General features: G+C 40.1%; 4 protein-coding genes and 1 long non-coding RNA gene across 15 annotated transcripts in view; 2 read left to right on the top strand and 3 right to left on the bottom strand.

Moving 5' to 3' along the window:
- The window catches only part of LOC128445441 (ras association domain-containing protein 7), a 96047-nt gene extending 86103 nt beyond the window's left edge, over positions 1–9944 (bottom strand). Inside the window, exon 1 of the mRNA XM_053428114.1 lies at positions 9847–9944. The gene's annotated coding sequence lies outside the window, so the exon portion shown is untranslated. The remainder of the gene's footprint in view (positions 1–9846) is intronic.
- The window catches only part of LOC128445051 (up-regulator of cell proliferation-like), a 141415-nt gene that overhangs the window by 77356 nt on the left and 41897 nt on the right, over positions 1–22162 (bottom strand). The gene's annotated exons all lie outside the window — the stretch shown is intronic.
- The window catches only part of LOC128445106 (NACHT, LRR and PYD domains-containing protein 12), a 37977-nt gene that overhangs the window by 10566 nt on the left and 5249 nt on the right, over positions 1–22162 (top strand). The window contains exon 12 of one of the 10 annotated variants that reach the window (XM_053427905.1): positions 1190–2918. The exons of the other annotated variants lie outside the window; for them this stretch is intronic. Coding sequence (XP_053283880.1) covers positions 1190–1202 — 13 coding nt within the window. The 3' untranslated portion in view covers positions 1203–2918. Of the gene's footprint in view, positions 1–1189; positions 2919–22162 lie in introns of those variants that run through there. 10 annotated transcript variants of the gene reach the window in all.
- On the top strand, positions 8131–21743 carry LOC128445604 (uncharacterized). Its single transcript, XR_008339477.1, has 5 exons — positions 8131–8175; positions 8427–9351; positions 9818–12072; positions 17779–17973; positions 19212–21743. It is a non-coding gene; the product is annotated as an uncharacterized LOC128445604 (long non-coding RNA).
- The window catches only part of LOC128445039 (up-regulator of cell proliferation), an 83201-nt gene continuing 72410 nt past the window's right edge, over positions 11372–22162 (bottom strand). Inside the window, exons 1-4 of one of the 2 annotated variants that reach the window (XM_053427793.1) lie at positions 21273–21415; positions 18776–18850; positions 12889–17585; positions 11372–12008 (exon numbers count right to left, since the gene is read on the bottom strand). In XM_053427793.1, coding sequence (XP_053283768.1) covers positions 12913–17585; positions 18776–18812 — 4710 coding nt within the window. In that variant the 5' untranslated portion in view covers positions 18813–18850; positions 21273–21415 and the 3' untranslated portion in view covers positions 11372–12008; positions 12889–12912. Of the gene's footprint in view, positions 12009–12888; positions 17586–18775; positions 18851–21272; positions 21416–22162 lie in introns of those variants that run through there. The other variant, XM_053427804.1, reaches the window with a different exon arrangement.

Below are 22162 nucleotides of genomic sequence, written 5' to 3'. Positions count from 1 at the left end.
TAGCGCACCGGTCCCGTAGCTCCGCCCCGCCCCGCTCAGAGACACAGTGAGATCAGAGCTCGTTCACGTAAAGCACCGGATGCTTCTTAACTATGGAAACAGTGAAAACACAGAGTTTCTCTGGTCTCAGCTGTTCAGTTTTTTATTACATTACATTACATGTCATTTAGCTGACGCTTTTGTCCAAAGCGACTTACATTTTTAAGAACACTCAGTATTTATGAGGGGCCATTTAGGGGTTCAGTATCTTGCCAAGGACACTAGGCATGCAGATGGGAAAGAGTGGGATTCGAACCAGCAACCTTCTTGTTGCAGAGCCTAGGCCACGCTCTCCCACTCCCCCCTTTTTGTTTTCACATTTAAAACTAAATATATATTTTAAAGCTATTAGGCTGCAGCTATATGTTTTTATTTATTTCAAAATATCGTACTTCTTATTTCATACATTTCCCACAAATATTGTGAGGACTCAAATAGCCCTACAAAGTTCCCGGTTTAATTTATTTCAAAGTAGGCCTACACTTGCCTGTGTATTTTCTTCTCTTCATAAGTGTTCAGTGTTTTCCTTTGTTGTATCAGGTACAAATAGCAATAAAATGTCAAGAGTTTTCTTTATTGTCGTTCTATAATTTCGTAAATGCAACAAACTATAGTTTAGTATAATATAGCTTTATATTAAACTTTATTAGCTTTGTTATCAAATATGTTTTGCGGCTCCAGACAAATTTTATTTGGGGGAAGAGGGGGCAAAACTACTGTTTTGAAAGTAAGGGTTGCCAAGCCCTGCTATAGACCTATGCTGGTAGGGATATCTAATGGACAACCTAAGTACTGCAAGCTAGACTATTTTGCAGTTTTAGACACAACACAGGGTCCCTGGGGCTGAGAAGGGAAGAAAAGGAGTTAATGTGGCTATTAAATGTGACTTAAACTAATATGCATTTTCGTCAAAAGACTAAGACTAAGACTAAATCAAAAATAGCTGCCAAAATTAACACTGATGCAGAGGACACACACTGAGCTCTTAGCGTGTTCATTCCAACACGTGAACATGAAGCAGAGAGGAAGCTGCTCCACCTCTGAACAGGACTGAAGTCCCTGCTGCTCTTTCTACTGGATGAGCTGCATCACTGACTCACAGCTGATGAAGTGAGTCTCTAGAAACACTGATGTCTTCTTCTCTCAACAGATGGGGGTCTTAGTGGAGGTGGGTGTGAAGAGGACAGTGTGTGTGGACGGAGGCTGAGCTGTGTCCTGAGGATCCAGAGGCTGAAGCAGCAGCAGCTTGTGTGTAGAGCAGCTCTGACAGGGCCTTGTTGCTGGGAGGCAGAGTGGAGACAGAGCACCAGAGGAATCAGAGGAGGTGAGCTGCTCTGAGATCAGCTGTCACACAGTGTCCAGTCCACCGTCCTCCCTGTGTGTTCCTGTGGATGTGACACAGCATCATCACTGGATCCACTGCTGCTCTGTCCTTTGACTCACAAAAGTTAAAGTCGTAAATATTTCCAAGTTATGTGACGAACAATGTGTAAATGAAGCTGTGAGAAGTCGCTGTTATAAATAACTAACTGCTGAGTTCAGACAAGCTTCTTATATTTTAAACAGTTTCACCCTGATCCTGCTGACGGCAGCGTGTTAGCATGTTGTGTTGAAAACTAAAGACATCAGGTGAAAACCATGAGCACTGCAGGGAATCAGAAAGTGTAAAGTTGTGTTATCTGAACACAGATTGATGAGACCAGGCTGTAAATAAGATGCTCAGGACATTGAAGTATAAAGTTAACAGTGATTTCTAAGAGTTGATGTAAATGAAGGAGAAAAGAAAATGACGAGGTGAAGAACTTTTTCAGATGAAATAAGAAACTGAAATATTTCATGAGGTTGTTTTTCTGTTCAAAGTTAATTTAATCATGTTATTTGTCAAATAGTGAAGTTTGACATGAACATAGTTTAATAACCTGCTTCACCTCATGACTCTGATGTAAAGTGGTGTGAGTCTGTGGGTGAAGACGTTTAGAAACACAGAGATAATTGGTTTGGAGCCGGGAGCCTGAGGCTCTGCTTCACTGAGAAGATGAAAACGTCTGGACTCTTCAGATCTAATCAGTTCAATGACTTCATGAAAAACATGTGCACTCACATTTTGATGATTTTCATTCTCTCTGGATTCTTCACACACATGTTCATAACTGATCTGCATGTTCCTGCTCATGTACAGAGAGAACGTTTTATACAAGTGGACTTGTATGAATGTTTTATCAATGATTGTTGATTATTCTGAGTATGATCTCATTCAGGTTCATCAGAACAAACTGTTTATACGTCAGTGTCTTATTCAGATTATTGTCTTAATCTGGTTGATACCAGAATATTGTATCCATGGAAACGTCAAGCGGTGATTGGTTGGTGAGCGACATGTCGTCCGTCACGTTTCACAGCGACAACACAGATAGAATTTGTGATTCAATAATCAGCTGATCAGGCTCATGGAGGAGATTTATGACCTATACTGCAGCCAGCCAACAGGGGGCACTGCAGATAATTTGGCTTCATCTTTATTTTCAGTCTAAATTTTAACAATATTATTTCACGGTGTCTTATTGAATGTTGTCAGATGAGATCTTCTCTGTAAAGTCGCAGGTGACGGATCTGACCTGAGTTTGAGTTTCTCACTTTCCATGTTTCACTGTTTAACGGTAGAAGGTCGAACATCTCAGCTTCAAATGATTTAATTCAACTGCTGCAGGAAAACCAGGAAATCCAGTTTGATCATCACAGAAACATCTCTTTCAAACCTCAGCTTGTTTTATTCACTTGTAAAATCTTGTGTCTGCTTTGTTTACATGAATCATTTCTTTATTATTACATGAAAATTAACAGTTTCCACCTCATTAAAGATTAAATGCTCTGACATCACATGACTCACTGAGGAGGCTGTGGAGGCGTCTTGTCATGAGGGCGAAGGAGCGAAGACACATTTACACGAAGGATCCAACACATGGCACCGTTTGGTAAATGAGGCCCGACACTTATTGTGTAGTGTCACTGTGTCGTGTCACCACTGTTTACAACAATACAATTTTTTAAAACAAGTTCCTTGACAGTGAGTCTCACAGAATAACTTACACACAAATAGTCTTGGTCTTGGTGTACAAAAGTAAATTTACCAATGCAATGGCATGAGACATGTAGTGAGTTGAGGGGTTACATTCATATTCCAAAGTGTCCAGAGAAATACTACAAACATACAATATGTTCACTTTTCTAAAATACGTTATTACATTACATTACATTACATTTCATTTAGCTGACGCTTTTATCCAAAGCGACTTACAATAAGTGCATCAACTCCGAGGGTATAAACCAAGGACAACAAGAATCAAGAAAGTACAATTTCTTTAAAATAAAGCAAAACTACAAAGTGCTATAAGTAAGTGCCATGTAAGTGCTACTAAAGTGTTAGTTTAAAAAAGTTGTTAGTGTTTTTTTTTGTTTTTTTTTATTCAAAGTCAAGTCGGAAGAGGTGTGTTTTTAGTTTTCGGCGGACGATGTGTAAACTTTCTGATGTCCGGATGTCAATGGGGAGCTCATTCCACTGTTTAGGAGCCAGGACGGCAAACAGTTGTGATTTTGATGAGTGTTTAGCAGTGAGGGAGCAACGAGCCGATTAGCCGATGCAGAGCGGAGTGAACGAGCTGGGGTGTAACGTTTGATGACAGACGACCATTTCTCTGAATAAATGTTCATCCTGAATTGTAGTTTCGCTGTTCGCTGAGTCTTTGGGTCCATTGGTCCAAGGTAGGTGTCTGTGGTTTGAGCCAGTTCATTGTGATCATGTTGTGAGTTATTAACACCAGGGCTCTGCACATATACATTTAGTTTTTTCCTAACCCACTTGAAGGCATATTCCAGAAAACCAGCCCCTATGGTTCAAATAATATTTTCAACAATTTACAATCACTCAATTTCACTCATCCTCTCCAGCAGAGGGGGCTAGACTTCCTGTCATAGTTAGGTATTACCAGTGATGAAATATCTCATTCTCAACCACATCAATCCATTTCTGTTCAAAATCAGTCTGTAACCTTTTAGTTCCATCCCATTCCTTATGTGTCATCAAATAATGTTGTATTTCAAAACATCTGAACACCTCATTAGGCAAAATTCTATATTGGATCCGAAGTTGTGAGAAAGGCCTGAGAGTCGTTCCCTCAAGTAGCTGGTATATCGTGGTCAGAACTCTCCTTGCCCTGCCACTAAAACCACTGTCCAGTTTTGCAGAAAGTCACAAATAGAAGCTGTACTGATCCATTATCCGTTATTGCAAATAATTGTTTCTTTCAATTGTTGTTGAATAATTGGGTCTATTTGTCACAGTCTGCTCATCTCCTGTCTGCTGGTTTTTTTCCACTCACCTGTGTCTGCTCCACTATGCCAGTCAGCCACACCTCCTCATCAGGCCAACTCTCCACACCTGTGACAGCCCTGGCTGCATTTAAGCCTGCTACTGTCTCTGCTTCAGTGCCAGATTGTTCTTGTGTTATGCCTGACTTCCAGCGTGTTTTCCCCGGACTGATCACCTGTTGCCGACCCCGTCGATCCCCGACCTGCCTGCCTCGTCTCTGCCCTGGACATTACCTCAGCCTTCTGTCTTCGACCACGAGTTTCGCTTGCCGCTTGGCTCTCTGTTTGTAGAGTGGCAGCTGACCCAGAAATTGGGATATTGTAAATTTTGGACCAGTGGGGTTGTTGAGGTACATCGTCAGTTCTTCAATCTTTCGATCACAGGTACTTAAATCATACTCACTCAACTCACTCACAGCATCATAAGATAAATTGATCGGACTGGCGACAGTCTCTGACAGGTCGTCTGGCCTTGAGGGAGCCCTTGGCCCATGGTGGTCCATGCTACTCATCTTCTGAGTGTGAAAAGGCACCTGGTGGACTGCTCAAGCTTGCTTAGGTAAAAAGCGGGTAAAACACTAAATTAACACTACACAACAAGATGCACAGGTGAGCTTCACCCTGTGTCTATATAGCAATCCTTTAGACTTAGTTAACAACTAGTCTCCTCAAAACTAGTCTCTTAAAACTAGTTAGTCTCCTTAGAAGCATGCAGAAAATCTCCAATAAAATTATAAACTACTGAAACGTTGACAGCAACCAACCACAGTTACACAAAATGTCTGCTTAGCAAAGGGAATTAAGAATAAAGAAAATTCAAAGAGAAATGAATTTCCAAAATTGTTTCTCCTAAAAAATAAATTATAATTATTGTGCATTGAGATGACACAACCACTAATATGCAATAAGCAGCCAACCGCGGATACACAAGGCACTAGTGTACATGCTTGGCAAAGGTGCAAGGGAATTCAGAAATTTAAAAAAAAATTGCAGAGAAAAATTTATTTCCAAAATTATTTCTTTCTTTGACAATTAATCTGGATTATTGTACACAGTATTATGATACAGCTGTAGTTGGATAGCCTCACGCGGGGCACCAATTATGTTTTGACGTTTTGTACTTGACGTTGGCTAATTATTAATAATCACGAAATCTGATTATTAAAATTATTAAAATTATTTATTAAAAATTATTTAAAATGATAAAGCTATCAATTAAGAAAGGTAAAATAATTATTTAGAAATGGTACGGTTATCAATAAAGAATAATTAAATAATTAATGAAAACAATGCATTTATCAATTAAGAATAATACACTCTGTAATTGTTATTTATCGACGGGGCACCACCCTGGTTACAGGGACCAACAGTCAATCTGTAAGGATCAGTCTCAGTTTATAAAAGTTCAATTACTAATCTCAATATTAAATATTAATGATTATACAATGAAGGGTTTTAAGTTCGAGCACAGGCTATAGTAATCCAGCTGTATTCAAATACATATGCACAAATAATCACAAGATACAGATACTTTAATTACAAAAGGATTTATTAAAAAGGGAAATAAAGTTAATGTTATTCAATGATTCTTCATTTAACAAACTCCAATATTTCAAAGACAACTACAGCAGCAGCAATTTAGAACACACATGTAATACTGAGGGTATATCTACGTGTGTGTGTGGATGTGTGTGTCTGCCTGTCTGTTGTTGAGTTATCTATGTTTCTCTGTATCTTGTGATTATATTTTACCTATATCCTGTGAACAAATATTAGCTGTATAATCTATATAATCAATTATGCTACAACTGTTTCTTATATTTGGAATGATGTATATATTTTTGACTCAGACACAGGGTCAGGCCCAGAGCACGACCACAGAAAGCAGGTGTCTGACTGCAAAATACAATTGGGAGAAAAGTGTGTGATGGAAATTCATCTTGAGATTTGAGCACGGACGCTCAGGAAAGAGAGAGGACGTGTCAGAACTAATACAAAGAGGTGCTTCATGAAACGTGGTGAGAAAAAGATATGAATCCTCCTCTAAGTCTAATCTGTTGGGTCCCTCCGCTGTGGCAGACTCCCTGGTTGCCAAGGCCACAGTAGTGGGACACCTGGTCGGTTGAATTTTCCCTTACAAGTGATGTGCTTGCAAAAAACTGCACTTTGAGGAAACAGTATACATCTGGCCAATAACTGAATTCCCTCAAAGAAAAAAGACCCGCCTCTGTGCTGCCCCCTGTGTCTTGATAAATACTGTGGACTTAGGATGAAAGGGTGGGCTTCTTCTCGACATGATCCAGTGAACCTGATGACATGTCCGGCAGAACCCCAGAGACTCTCTGTAAGTATGTCATTGTTTTACAATAAATGTTCAATTTCCAGAACTTCATGTATAAGTGTCTAATTATTCCTTCTCAAATCCTGGATCAACAAACACGTTTTTCCAATTGCCGGAGGCGAGGTCAAGTTTAGTGGCTGGCGAAGACGTGCATGCGTGTGCGCGTGTGCGTGTGTGTGTGTGTGTTAGTGGCAATGGAGTAATGATGCAGTCACGTGGTGACATAGTCTGGCCGAATTCACGATGGTGGTACACTCATGTGATTCAAAATGGAGGATTATGTTGATGACGGCATGAGGCCGAAGTCAAGATGGTGGTCGGTCAAAGAGATTCACTCGGTACCCACGCGGGCGTTGTGTACCGATCTTTTGACAAACTTGATGATAACAGCCGGAGACGTTTCGTCATGGCCTGAGGCCACAGAATGAGGGTTCTGTGGGCTCTCAGCCAATTGAATGTCAGGATTCGAGTCTTAGGGAGCGGCCAGAAAATACAGCAGGGGTCCCCGAAGGACACCAGGTACATTTCCCCCCCAGAGTACTCTCAGGCTGGATTGTAATGTCCCACAAGGCCTCAAGTTATATAGCCCATTGTCTCAACTTCGGCCTCAACATATTAATATATAAAAAATATTAATATTAATAATAACTAATTGATTAATGTTTCGTCGGGGCACCGCCCTTCAAAGGAAGGGAAAAGATGACCAATATATTGAGTCTCATAAAAGTACTAACTACAAATGTATGTGTGTGTGTGTGTGTGTGTTCCTCTTTTGAAGTTGTGAAGGTCTTAAATGATCAGGATCCTTTTCTGTGATGTAACTATGAATCTAATAAGTCGTCCTCATACTTGTTATATTTAGTGACTCATTATCACCACTGTACAAAGTTTGCAAACCTAGTTGTCAGGTTCTCTGGTCACTGATACAACTCTGTTGTTCTGTTGTGTATCTGCTGCTGCACAGAGACTGTTGAAGTGATATCCTGAACCCTACAGGATCTCTGGGTGCAGGGTATTTTTTATAAAGTTTATTTGTATCAGTCGTTGCACTTGAACAAATCCCTCGTGGAGAATAATCAGATCTCAGATTGGGTCTGTGATTGCAATCAACTTTTTCAGCATGTCAGCGGTGGCACAGCGAACTTTGCCACTTTGCCATGGAACTGGTAAGTTGTTGTAACTTAAATGATTATTATCCAATTTGCCCCCAGACTTGACATGTTTGATAAGGGTGATGTAATTTGACATGTATGGTTTATGTAGCAGGTGTTAAAAGTTATGTTGCATTCCACCAAAAATCTCTCTGCTTTTGTTTATCATTGTTTTTGTATTAAGTGTTTGATATGTGTTTGGCGCCCTCTATAGGTCGCCGGTGGGCATTGTATTTATTTTACCGGCTCTCGTCAGAATGTTCTGGAGCTGACTGAGAGGTGTGTATGTTGTACAGCGCGACACTAATGTGTAAAGTTCGTAGTTTAAGTTATCTGTAAGTTGTTTAGAATGTTTAATGTGTATTGTAAGATTATAGCAGTCGAGCTGCTTCATTTTTTTATGGTTTATTTTCATTTGTGAGTTAGTTCAGAGTGTTCCACCAAGCTAGCAAAGGTGTTATTTTTTGCATGTGCTTCGCCATTTTGTGTCCTGAAGAATGCCTGTTGAACCATATATTTTTTTATGTTAGGCATGTGACCAAATGACGAATGATGTTTTCTGTTCTTTGATGAACCTCTGAACAGGTATGTTTTGTTGGATAGGACTCATGTTGATTTTGTAAATAGAAGATTTGATTATCTTCATGATGTGTTTGATTGAATGTGAGACATTCAAAATGTAGTTGTAAACTACAGCTTTTTATCTATTTTTATGAATACTTTGAGTATTTTGGCAGTTATTATTTCTTATATAGGTCTTTTTGTTTTTATCAGACAAATTTTTTGATTGTATTCAGAATGTTCTGGAGCTGACTGAGAGCGGCATTTGACCAAATGACAAATTATATTTTCTGTTCTTTTGCTGAAATCTATGTTTCTCTGTATCTTGTGACTATATTTTACCTATATCCTGTGAATAAATATTAGCTGTATAGTCTATATAATCAATAATGCCCAATACAAAGTATAAACTGTCACTGTAACCTGTGTAACTAATCTTTTTGACTCAGAAGCAGGGTCAGGCCCAAAGCACTGACTGGTAACCAGGCTCGTGAGCAGGTGTCAATCTGACTGCAAAATACAATTCGGAGAAGAGTGTGGGATGGAAATTCATCTTGAGGTTTGAGATAATTAAATTCTCAGATCGTAGTTGCCATTGAGTCTTTGTAATGGTAGGCTCTGCAAAGTTTACACAACAAGCACGGGTGCTCAGGAAAGAGAGAGGACGTGCCAGAACTAATACAAAGAGGAGCTTCATGAAACGTGGTGAGAAAAAGATATGAAATCCTCCTCTGTGTCTATTCTGCTGTCTCTCTCCGCTGTAGCAGGCTCCCTATTTGCCAAGGCCACAGTAGTGGGACACCTGGTCAGTTGAGTGTGGGATGAGTGTGCACTTCTTCTCGACATGATCCAGTGAACCTGGTGACGTGTCCGGCAGAACCCCAGAGACTCTCTGTAAGTATTTCTTTATTTTACAATAAATGTTCAATTTCCAGAACTTCATGTATAAGTGTCTAATTATTCCTTCTCCAATCCTGGATCAACAAACACGTTTGTCCAATCACCGGAGGCGAGGTCAAGTTTAGTGCCTGGCGACTGAACAGAGAAATAAAAGTCCTGTAAAAATAGAACAAGCTCCGGTCATCCACGATAAGACACAACGCAGAGCTCATCACACCAAGAAGAGACCGGTTACATTTAGTATGTAACCGGTATTTATCTTTACTGAGTAAAGATAAATATACAGTAACTCAGGGGTGTACCTGCTCTTGTGTCCATTGTACATGTGATCTGACTCACGCCTCATTCATCAAATGAAATATGTCCACACACAAATCAACTGTTGTTTATCTGAGAAACAGAAATCAGCAGTGAAAACATTTCCTTCTGTTCAACTCTGTTCCTTCCAAACGTGTGACAGGAAAGTTAAAGAGGAGATGGAACACTCACCTGTGGATTCGAGCTTCTCTCAGTTTCATTGATGATCTTCCTCAGCGTCAGGAGCTCAGTGTGGAGGGCGGCTGGGATTTGAACCCTCCACCTACTGACACACTGCAGCCAGGGGGAGGAGTGAAGCTGAGGAATGCAGCTCTTCTGGATCCACCGCCTGACAAGTGATGCAGCTCAGTTGTGGGAGGTAATTAAATGCATTTAATCTCAGTAGGATTTTGAGTTTTGTGCTGTCATCGTCCAGAGAGGAAGTTATGATCATCTCCTTTTATATTTCTTACGGAATCCACATTGCACATTTAGGTTTTACCTTTCACAGAAGTCACAGAAATCATATTTTTCTTTCCTTCATTTCTTACATCTTTGTTTTTACTTCCCCTCATGACATTCGCCCCAAACTGGAAAAACTCCAAGTTTTTGCCTCGGCCCAACAGCTCTATGAAGATGCACCAAATTACACACAGACACTCAGAATAAAGAAAATTATTTTTAAATTGATGAAAAACATTGAATATTAAATCTTCAGTTCAGATAAACCAGGTAGGATGAACACAACGTTTTCTAACTTCACTCTGAACAAAAACTATAAAAGTGAAACTAACCCTAACCCTAAAACAATATGATTTAATATAATAAATACAACAAGTCACTCTCCAGGTAGATTTTTTATGATTCTACTTGACTTGTGTGTATCCTTGGCTACACAGTACATATACACAATACATATATACAGTACATATATACAGTACATATACACAATACATATATACAACACATATATACAGTACATATTCTGCTCCCATCAGATAATAAACTGAGCAACAAGCCTCCTGCTCTTCATCATCAACACGACAGAGTCAGAAATGGTTGGAACCAGCCAGTTACAGTTACCTGGGATCCCTCGATAAGATAAAGAAACTAAAGGAGATCACACGTACAAATACAGAATTAAGAACACACATTGTCACACTCCAGGCAAGGTAGGTAGGTGTGTGTGTGTGTGTGTGTGTGTGTGTGTGTGTGTGTGTGTGTGTGTGTGTGTGTGTGTGTGTGTGTGTGTGTGTGTGTGTGTGTGTGTGTGTGTGTGTGTGTGTGTGTGTGTGTGTGTGTGTGTGTGTGTGTGTGTGTGTGTGTGTGTGTGTGTGTGTGTGTGTGTGTGTGTGTGTGTGTGTGTGTGTGCAGCTGGTTTCCCTTTGGCCTGTGCTGATTGGATGTGCTTTGGGTGCCCCCTTGTGGCTGTTTTACCAAAGTGGCAGGTGAGTGATGTGTTGCTGCAGTTTCCTGTGTGTCCCACCATGTTGCAGCAACAGTGGATAAGGACTGAATGCAGAAAACTAACTAAAATGGTTCTCATGGTATCATTTGATAATTTATGATAAAAATATTGTTTATAGCTATTTTCTTTATTTGAAAACATTGTTTATAATATTATTATGTTATTTCATATGGTGCTTTTACATAACATCTCTACTCATCATCATCTTCATCCTTTGTACTGCACTTGTCATTTAGAACGGAGCATGTAAATAATGGAACAATACATTTTAATCAGAAGAATATGAATAAAAAGTTAATCCTTAACAATATGTGAATAACAATATAATATTAGTTTATTACTGAATATTTCATCACATGGTCTTAGTATATTGTACATCACCATTGTTTTCTTTATAGTCAGTACATACATAGAGATAATACATTCATAACTTCATCATCCATATCTGTTTCTCTGCCTTGAACTACGTGAAGTAATATAAAAGATAATTCGTCATGTAAACAATCATACGGCAACAAAAAGGATAAAAGATCAAAAATAAAAAATTTACATTTCTGGTTTATGTCTTTTATCGCTCGAGATCGACTATTGACACCGTAAAAAAACTAACAAAAAATGTGTCATCGAAGAGTCGAAAATAAAATGCACAGAGGTCCAAACTAACTCTGTTTTTCTTTCTTCATTTTCACTGAAACTAATTGGTTTTTAAGTCACATTAACCAAAAAGATACACAAGAGTAAAACAAACCATAATCTCTTGCACAGATTCCCCCCCAAAATTTTTTTTTTTCCTGAAGCTGAATGAGACTGAAGACTTGTGGTTCTCTGAATTTGCTTTCAGACCTGCACGGAGCTCCAGACATGTTCCTGAGACTTTCTGGAGAGGCTGTAAGTGAGAACGTAGAGAATGTGAGAACACAGCAGGAACATGTCAAGAACATTCACAGAGAGTGAGTGGGCGTGTTGATGACGTTTCTAATGTAAGATGTGAAACTGGAAGAAAACAAATCTATAAACAAAGTCTGGACATTTTCAAGAGTCTGTCAAAAAATAGATGAGTAAGGTTAATATTTCATCAAAGTGAATGTATTGCTGCATATTAAATTGGACCAGTGTTAATTTTGGCAGCTATTTTTGATTTAGTCTTAGTCTTAGTCTTTTGACGAAAACGCATATTAGTTTTAGTCACATTTAGTCATTTTTATCCTTCTTAGTTTTAGTCTAGTTTTAGTCGACGAAAAACAAATTCCATTTTAGTCTAGTTTTAGTAACATTTAATAGCCACATTAAACTCCTTTTCTATAAAAACATATAGCTGGAGAAACTCTGGTTTTCACTGTTTCCATAGTTAAGAAGCAGTCGGTCACTGAGAGGCTGCTCCACGAGAACGCGCTCTGCTTTCACTGTGTCTCTCTGAGCGAGTGCGCGAGATGGGGGGCGGAGCTACGGACCTGAGCGCTATCTGGGGCGCACACACACACACACATACACAGACACACAAAGACACACTCACTCGCCCGCTCCTGATACTTCATGACGGCCTGATACGATGATGTTTTAAAAATTATTGTGACTTAGTCAACCACCAACATTTTCGTCTCGTCTCGTCAACGAAAATTAAAATAGATTTCGTCATAGTTTTTATTTTCAAAGATTCGTTTTCGTTACGTCTTCGTCTCGTCTTCGTCATGGAAAAAAGGTCGTTAACGAATATATTTCGTCATAGTCTTCGTCAACGAAATTAACACTGAATTGGACTGAATTACCTGATGTGTTCAGTTGTACTTTGTTCACTTCATGTTGAAGGCGTCTCTCAAACCCTTCAGAGCTTGTTCCTTTGTGAGTCTCCTCCAGGCCTCTGGGACATCAGCTGGTTTGGCTTCATATTCTTCAGCAAATCTGTCATTGTATTTCACCAGGACGTACTTCCAGTAGTCAGATGCCTCTATGGTGGAGTCTGGAGGAATGATCCAGTCTGGATAGTACTTGTTGTAGTCCTTGTAAGGACACACCTCCCATTTGGTGGCTGGGCTTTTGAATACACCATCACTGTGAACTTCAGTTGTACACAGTGAAACAACCAGCTTCTCACTTGACTCACACATGACTCTGCCAAGACCTTGTGGCCGATGAATGGCTGCATGATGCCGCTTGTGTTCTTTGCCACCGGCCTCACAGGGAGCCTTACAAAATGGACACAGTTGTCCACAACCAATCAGTCGCTTGAAAAGCTCATCCTGTGGTTTGATTGGAAGCTTGTTCAGAGTCTCAGTGATGTCATCAGACTTTGAGAACTCCTTTTCCAGTTGCTCCTTCAACTCCTTCATTGAGCTCTTGAGACACTTGATGAATGAATGACATGAGCTTTGGATTTGAAACAAGGTGGTTTTTTCAGCCTCCACTGAAGGTGAGATGTCTTTGATCAAATGTTCGCGCATGTTGCTGATTAGCTTTGTGATGCTTTCCTTGTTATCTGGCAGCGGAGCACCATCCTCTCCTATTGCTGCCCGATCTATCGCTTCTGATATTTTTTTGTCGATGACTTGTAGATTGTTGTTCTTCAGTTTGCACAAAGTCTTGTCCTCTGACATCTTTGTCAGGATTTGCTGAAATATCCAATCCTTAACAAATATTTCATAGTTATCAATGCAACTGACAAAACTCTTGAAGTCTTCCTGTTGCAGCAACTCTTTCTGAATGTTGTACTGGAAGATTGTGCGAGAACTATACTCTGCTGAATGGGAACTTGTCAGAATGTCATCCAAAATGTTTACTCCCAGAGATCCACAGATGAACTGATTCACAGCAGGTTTGATACAAGACTGGACAAAATCTTTGGCTTTGCGTTGGCAGCCATCTTCCTTGTTGTATAAATCAAGAAAGTCTGACAGGTACTGAGTCTTGTACTTTTCCAGCTGAGTGTGAGGATTATTATCTGACAAGAATCTTTTGTGCATTTTGACAAATTCCCTTGAAGCGATGCCACAGATGTGAAGTTTCAGGTCAATCTCAAACTTTATATTTGTTTTGTGATGGTTGTAACCTTTTTTAAGGGATTCATCAATTTGTTCTAGAAGATCCTTTGTGAGAGAATCCTGGTAATCTCCATCGGTCTTTACTTTATCACGTACAAACCTTGTACAAGAGTCAATGATTCTGTCCGTGACGCTCTGCAAATCTTTGTTCCACAGATGTTTTAACTTCTGCCAAACACTGTCTGAATGCTTATGTGTAGTTTTAAATGGATCTGTCCCCATTTCCTTTAGGTCTGTTACTTTCTGCAAAGCTTCATTGACGTTTCTATTACAGAAGTTTTTTCTCAGCTGCTTCAGGACGCATGCTGCAATGTCTCGCTCTCTCAGGCCGGACACGTTGACAGTGGCTTCAGCCCACATCTTTTCAAACTCTTGTGTCAGCTGTTTATCAGTCAGAGTTGACGCGTTACAGTCACCCAGAAGCTTCATGACCTTCTGTTCAATCACACCTCTGTATCCTCTCTGAATGTCCTGAACCTTTTTTAAACTTAGTTTTAGTTGAAGGGTGCAATCCAGTTTTACACACACAGAACGTTCGATTTCATCTCCAAGGCCTTTGACACTGTTTAAAAAGTCCACTTTGTATTTCTCTATCAGATTAACTCGTTTGTCTGTCATCTTGTAGTAGTCGTAGATTTGTTTCTTCATTGTTGTTTGTTGGTCTGTTATTTTGACTAACACCTCAGATTTTTTTTCTCTAACTAATCTGTTCCAAGTTTCTACCTCAGATTCATTATCAGCATTCAAGATTTCTACCTCTGCTTGTGTTTGCCAGGTCAGAATCTCTTTTCTGAACTCCCATTCCCACTGACTGAACTCTTTGCACAAGTTGTCATAGGCATGAGCCACAAGAGTGTTTCTGAAACTAAAGATGAAGTTCTCATATTTCACTGCCTTCCAGAGACTCTTCATCCATTCCAGAAACTCTGGGATCTGCGACACTTCATTGCACGGGTCCTTCTTCACTGTTTGCAAAAGGTTTTTCTTGAAATCTGCTACAGCTTTACTGTAACCTGTGTTCACTGGAGCCATTGGTGGAGTTCCATGCCAGAGTCCTGGGATGTTCCAGTTGTTCTTGTCCATGTCATAGTCCAGCACATCCGTGAACTCTTTGATAGAAGGTTTCTTTTCCATTTCAGCTGCGATTTGAGTCATTTCATTGAGTTGGTCCAGGAGATGTTTTCTTTCTGTCATGTTCTTGGCATGAGCTGAAACTGATGAAACATTCTGGTGAACAAAATGACAAACCGGCTTTTTTCCAATTTCTTTCATCCTCAAGAATGCGTGCACTGCAATTTGCAGGACATCTTTCATTTCTGCTGAGTTTTCCATTGCGATGTTGATGATGGTGACATCACTCAAACCAATGACAAAGGTTGCTAGCTGGTTGTCGTGCTCGTAACTGTCCTCTAGTTGTGCCAGATCAGGAGCCTTAAGACCCTCTGTGTCAATGAGGACAATAAAATCACAGTTTAACTCGCTTTTCAAATCCTCTCCAACTTTGAGGAAGAGCATGAAAGCTCCTCTTGTGCATCTGCCGCTGCTGACAGGAAACTGCACACCAAACATGGTGTTGAGGAGCGTTGACTTACCGGTGCTCTGAACACCCAACACAGTCAGTACCAACAGTCTGCTCCTCTGTCCAACCTTCTTGTGAAGCTCCATCAGGACGTCTGTCACCCATCTCTCTGGGACGTTGGAGGCATCTCCGTCCAAAAGCTCTAAAGGATATCCATCCAACAGCATGTCAGCTGCTAAACCAGGGAGCTGGGATATTTCAGCTGTTGTTGAGCTGCTGGTTGAGAACTCGTAGATCAGTCCCATCTCTCTCATGTAATGCTCTGTTCCTAAAGAGCTGTCGAATAAAGCCTGGTCTAACTCTGCTATGAGTTTGACGTCTTTCTTCTTGCATTGCTCTTTGAATTTGTGACGTAACTCAGAGAGTTTCTCTCGTGAATGTGTATTAAACTTCAGTTTCATCCACTTCAGGAAAACATCTCTTTTTTCTTTGTCACTTGTAGATAAGCACTTGATGAAACTCTTCATTCCTTTGGAGGCTTTAGAATTTTGTTGCTTCTTTCTGATTTGTCTTTTTTCTTCCTGTAGTTGACATTTAAAGTCTTCAGGGCCAGAATCACCAGATGTCTTCACTCTACACTCTTCCTTTTCTATCTTTGACAACCTCTTCCAGTTCGCTCCTTGCAAACTCAGATTTAGTTTTTTATAGTCTGGTATACTTCGCACTCCAATGCCGCCCATGATCTCCTCAGCTGCTTTTCTCTGTGCGTCAGTTTTGCTTTCGTCCACAGACAGACCAAGTTCAACAGCTTTTTCAAACATATCTACAATGCTCATGGTGTCTTTCACATCTAACAGGGATGCCTTGATGACCTCACAAAGTTTCTCTGAGAACTCTGCCACGTTTGAATTCTGGTTTTTGACCTTCACTCTGTTCTTTGGTAAACCTAATTCATCCACCAATCTCTTCACAGACCTCATCTCCTCTCTGGCATTATCTCCCTTTCGATTGACGACTAAGAAGAGTTTGGATTTCACATCTTGAAGAGAAGATAGAATCTTGTGCTCACTTTCTTCAACGCTGTCCAGAAACACAAAGGTAGCTGTTGATACTTGAAAGAGAAAGTTGAATTGTGTGAGTGATTCACTAATGTCCCCTCGCAAATCTGCGAAGGCTACTGGCCCTGGAAAAACATCTAAACTTTCCTTACCGCAGGGAAGGTACCAGCAAACCTCAACAAGCCCATCTGCAATTTCTCTTTTGACTGCCCCCCCTTTCACATCTCTGTGTATGAAGAGGTTGCAGTTCTGTTGTCCACTGCTGAGGGCATGATTCAAAACCTGGGACTTGGATAAACTGCTGTTCTTCAGCCTCACAAAGGAGAAGAATGGTATATTTGCTTGGACAATGTTCTCTTCAACAAACCCTCTTGATTCAGACATATCATGTGGACACCATTCTTTGACGATGTCTCTCAGAGCCCACAGCATCAGGGTACACTGACTCTTGTGGCCGCGGGGCAACAGCATTGGAAGAGAAAACTGGCACATTGACATCTTGAGGGCCATTTCCTGTTGCAGGATGCTGTCAGCACAATGGAAGAGAGCGACTATGAGGTCGAGGGGGTTAACCTCATCATCTCTAGAGTCATCAGCGCTGTAAAGGTCTTCATCAGAGAGATCATTGTCTTCCTCAATGTTTTCCTCTGGCCTGATTGATGATTGTATTGAGCTCCTGCATTCTGCGTTTATTTTGAACAGTTTTCTGAGGAAACACTGTGGTATTTCCTTCAGTGATAAAACTGATGTTTCCTCAATACTGTTTTTGTTGATCTCAAAGAGAGAACGTTGATTGAGCTTGTTGGGATAAAAGTCCTTCAGTCCAAGTTTGACGAGAAAGTTCAACAGGGCTGTCAAAGAGAAAGAGAACATACATTTTAGAAATTCATGACTGGCACCAACTATTGGGTTGTATATGTTTGTTTGATTGTTTGGGTATATGTTATTTTGCAGTGTAACATACTGTAAATCTTTCTTGTGAATAACATTTGGGAGCAAAGATTTCATTCACATGAAACTAAAACTATTCATTGTTACATTTAGGAATCCTAAGATGTCTGAGCAACAGCAGCCTGAAGGGACATGTCCTCCTTGAGCTGCCTCTCTCAGGTCTCAGAGCAGTTTAAATTCACCAAAACAAGGCTGGAGACTCTCTCAGAGTCCAGAGACAAATATATACGGACTGTTGGATCATTGACAACGGGACGGAAATGGAAACCAAAAGAAGCAACCCAACAGGTAAGAGCAGCACTCTAGCACACTGACATTGTGGGTCACATTAAACAGGGAAGAGGAGGTTTGGGCCTTGGTCAGAGTAGTCCCCTGTGGAACAAGGCAACTCCTTCAGAGCGGTGACAACTGGTAGTCCTGGAAATCTGGCATCAGGAAGAGGCAGCAAGATGTGTGAAGGCTGTCGCTCAAGCAAGACAGGGGCAGTGGATGAGACCGGAAATCATAGAGAAAACACAGATCAGCTGGAAGGACCTGTGGGGAATGGAAGCTAGCAGGATTACCTTCCTGCTTTGAGCAACCTATGACGTCTTTCCCTCACCCTACGGCAGTGGCTGAACGATCCTGCCCACTATGCTATCCTCATCCTGGCTGACTAGGTACTCACATGCCTTGCAGCAACAACAGACACAAAGAGAACTGCTGCCAATGCCTTGACATCAGAAATTTCAAACGCAGTTCAAAGGAAAGCTTTTGTCTGTGAGGGCGAACAGGGACAGAGAGGTTCTCCTCAATCTGATAGAGCAAGCCAGAGACTGGTGTTAGTGGACGTGGGCCAGCGGCTTATAGTCCAATCACATATTGTTACTACCACCGTAAGACCTGTCCTGATACACTGGTTCAACATCCTGTTCGTTGTCTAGTTAGTAGAATTAACCCAAGTTTTTAACGTCCTCAGCTGGAGGACAGAATTCAGTATAAATTTGGTAGCTACAGCTTTGTGCCCATTCATGCAACAAGCATACAGATCTCAACATATTGCTTTGTAAGCTCTCTGTGTCCATACACAAATAAAAGTTGAATGAGTTACCTGCATGCTCTTCACGTTCTGTGTCTCTTGTAGACATGGTCAAAGCCTTCCCTTAATTCCTCTGTGCGTCAAAATCTGGAGAAATATACATATTAACTCGTAAGTTTCACAGAACAATTGTAACTGTATATAGTTATTCTACAGACTAAAACATAGTAGATCTTTGGATTAGTTTGTGGCCAAGATGTTTTAGAATTGAATTGATTTTGGTTACCGACTTCAGGTGGAAATCACAAATCACTTTGTCCATTTCAAAGATTAATTGTCTGACTTGAGGCAACAGGTTCAAATTGTGTTCATTTGAACCTGTTGCTAGTCTTATCCGTCAAATTAAGTTCAGTACGTAACTACAAAAATATTTGTTATTGAACTATCTATCGTACTGTGACTGTAGGATATAGTGCCGCGCACTAACACTGTTCCGGGTTCTCAACAGTGGCGGAGTGTTACACAAGGTGTTCAATGTGAGGCGTCTGGGAACGCACTTGATGCTGCTGTATTTTTGGAGCTGAAGCACGCAATAAAGAAGTCATCTCATTACCTTCATTCCGGTCTCCAGTGGTTATAACAAACTATTACAGTGACTTTCGTCATTTTCTTAATGAAGTCCTGTATTGTATGAATAGAACAAGATTCTGTGTGACGTGCACCCACTGAGCCTGTTATGAAGTCAACCTGTACTGCCTTAATCTGCGACCTGTACTGAAAATTGTTTTTGTGGGGACAGTGGACTTTATGAAAAGATAGACAACATGTTTCCACTTCCTCCCATTGTGAAAAACTGAGGCCAAAATATCTTGGGTGTGATGTAATTGATTGGAGCTGTGTATGTTTCTACAACAGTAAGTTGCTGTTCCTGTTTTGCATTTGTTGGAATGTACAGCGAGCTGTGGAATCTTACTCCTGATCATTTCCTCTGCTTATATATTTATTTAATTATTTATTGAGATTCATGTGATTCAAAAGGCCCAGGGGTCTCATTTATAAAACAGTGCGTGGTATCCAATTCAAAGGTGGAGTCAAAAAAAACACACTCTAAGAATTTGATCATCTGAAAATGCAGGATTATTAAATTCAGAGACTGCTGAGGTGTCTTCAATCTATACAATTTAACAGAATTATTATTATATGCTCATGTTTGTACTGGGATGGTTTGGATCTGTGTGATACTGGACTCATTTCAGCACAAAGTTCACAGATCACAGATCAATAGAATCTATATCAGCTGAGCCCTCGCTCCAGTGTCAAGGCAGTATTTATTTATTTAGAGCAGTGGTCACCAAACTTTTCGAATCCAAGATCACAGAGATCTACCACCCTGATATCTTCCAAGAAACCAACTTAGGGTCATATTTATTATTATTTTTTGCAATTTGTGTTAAAGGCTGAATGTACAATAAATAAATATACACAAAGAGAGGCAGTTATGCAACTTTTTCTATTCAATGCCCAATATTCAAATTAATATCTATTCATATTTACAATGCACAGTATGTAGCTTCTCAGTTCTACATCATGTTCTGCAGAGGAGCTGCTACTGGAGCACAATGTTTTTACATATAGGCTTTGATTTGAATATGAACACATATATGATTATTGCCTTGTATAAAAAGAAGTCCCTAGTACTCAAATAAATACTCGTACACAGTACGAAGCCGTGCTTCTTCTGCACTTGCAAATATTTCACAATAAAAAAACTTTTTAAACAAGGGAATGGATTTCATTAACAGAAACGCTGAAATGCTTTTATTTTGAAAAGGCATACAGAAAGTGTTGCAACCATTTGTTTGTGACATAAATTCATCAGAAAAACATAAAAACTCAGGAATCCACTCATTAGTTCCAACGGGGCTTTGATTGTTGTCGACACACCGAAATATGCGCATCTTCATACCTGAGATTTAGTTTGGTTCATAAACCAACTTGTTCTTGAAGGGAATGATGGGAATAAACCAGCAGCTCAGACGCCAGTAGGCGGACACACAGCGCATGTGAAAAACACACAACCGACACACAGACGACACTCACAGTGTTAGAAGATATTATTAAAACCTATTAATGACTCGGCTCCCTAACTCCGCTATTAAATGGAATCCGAACATAATTTGCTGTAAGTTGTTTTATATATTTTTAAATTAAAAGGTTCGTATGGAGCAGATATGTCGCGCGAGCAAAACTAAGATGGTTTTAATGTAAATGATGAATTGGATCAATAATCTGCTTCAGTTCACCACCTCACGTCTGAGTGGCCACTTTCCCGTCTGCAAAACGTTCGTACGCATGAGTCAGAGTTTGCGTGGAAATAAGCAAATTTCCCCGTCAAGTTTGTTTTTATAAATCCCAACGTTTGCGTGAGAAGTGGCGTACGCACCTTTCAGGCCCCGCTTTGTGCGCACGCAACGGTTATAAATGAGACCCCAGATCTTTCAGAGTCCTCTAATCATAGATAAACTGATATATCACTAAATTATACAAGTAAGTATTCATAGGAATGTACCTGTAAGCGCTCCTTCTTCCTTGTTCACTGCCGACATGGTCTGACTTCTCCTTCTCTTCCTTGAATCCCTTGTGCCTCAGAACCTGGAAGAAAAATACATTTCTCTAGTTTCAGAACCACTGTTATTATCAGACATTCAAATCAGATCATTAAACTAAGTTTCCATCATGTAAATGACAACATACCTGACATGGTGTTACAGGAGAGTGTGTAGCTGCTCGTGTCAGCTCTGCTGTTTATACTAGACAATCAAAACCGAAAGAATTTGATGCACTGGAACAACAGGTTCATATAACTTATCTTGTTCTCTCCTATCTGTTAAATATGTCACCTTATCTTACTTGAGGGTCAAAATGTCACCAACTGATCCTCACAAAGATATCTGTACTGGAGCACACACACACAAACACACTCATTTATGTACATTTCATATACGCACAATACTCTGCACTTTAACTCCATTTTTTTGCACTTCTGGTTAGACGCTAAACTGCATTTCGTTGTATAAGTACTTGTACTGTGCAATGACAATAAAGTAGAATCTAAATCTAAACACACACACAAAATCACACACTGACTTATCAGCAGTTTTACAAGTTATTTTTGTTTCCATGCACTTGTTTTGCTCATAATATTGTTTAATTGGGTAAATAAGCTCAGTGGGAGGGGCTCAATTTGTAAAAGGGCAGCTTCAAGCCCCTGCCAGGAGTCTGAGTCAGACAGAGCAGGTAACATCAGAGCGGATGAACTCTTGTTGGTGTTGTTTTTTGTAATCAGTATTTTTTCTTCCTCTGTTTTTGATTTCAAATGATTTGATTTTAAATTCTTATAAATATGTCCACGTGCATGTTGGGAGGCCGGCTGTAAATAAATCGAAACCTCCACAATTT

This window comes from Pleuronectes platessa, chromosome 1 (genome assembly GCF_947347685.1).
Source record: "Pleuronectes platessa chromosome 1, fPlePla1.1, whole genome shotgun sequence".
Lineage (NCBI taxonomy): Eukaryota > Metazoa > Chordata > Actinopteri > Pleuronectiformes > Pleuronectidae > Pleuronectes > Pleuronectes platessa.
Note: the sequence above shows the minus strand (reverse complement) of the source record. Positions and strands in the feature narration are given on the sequence as shown.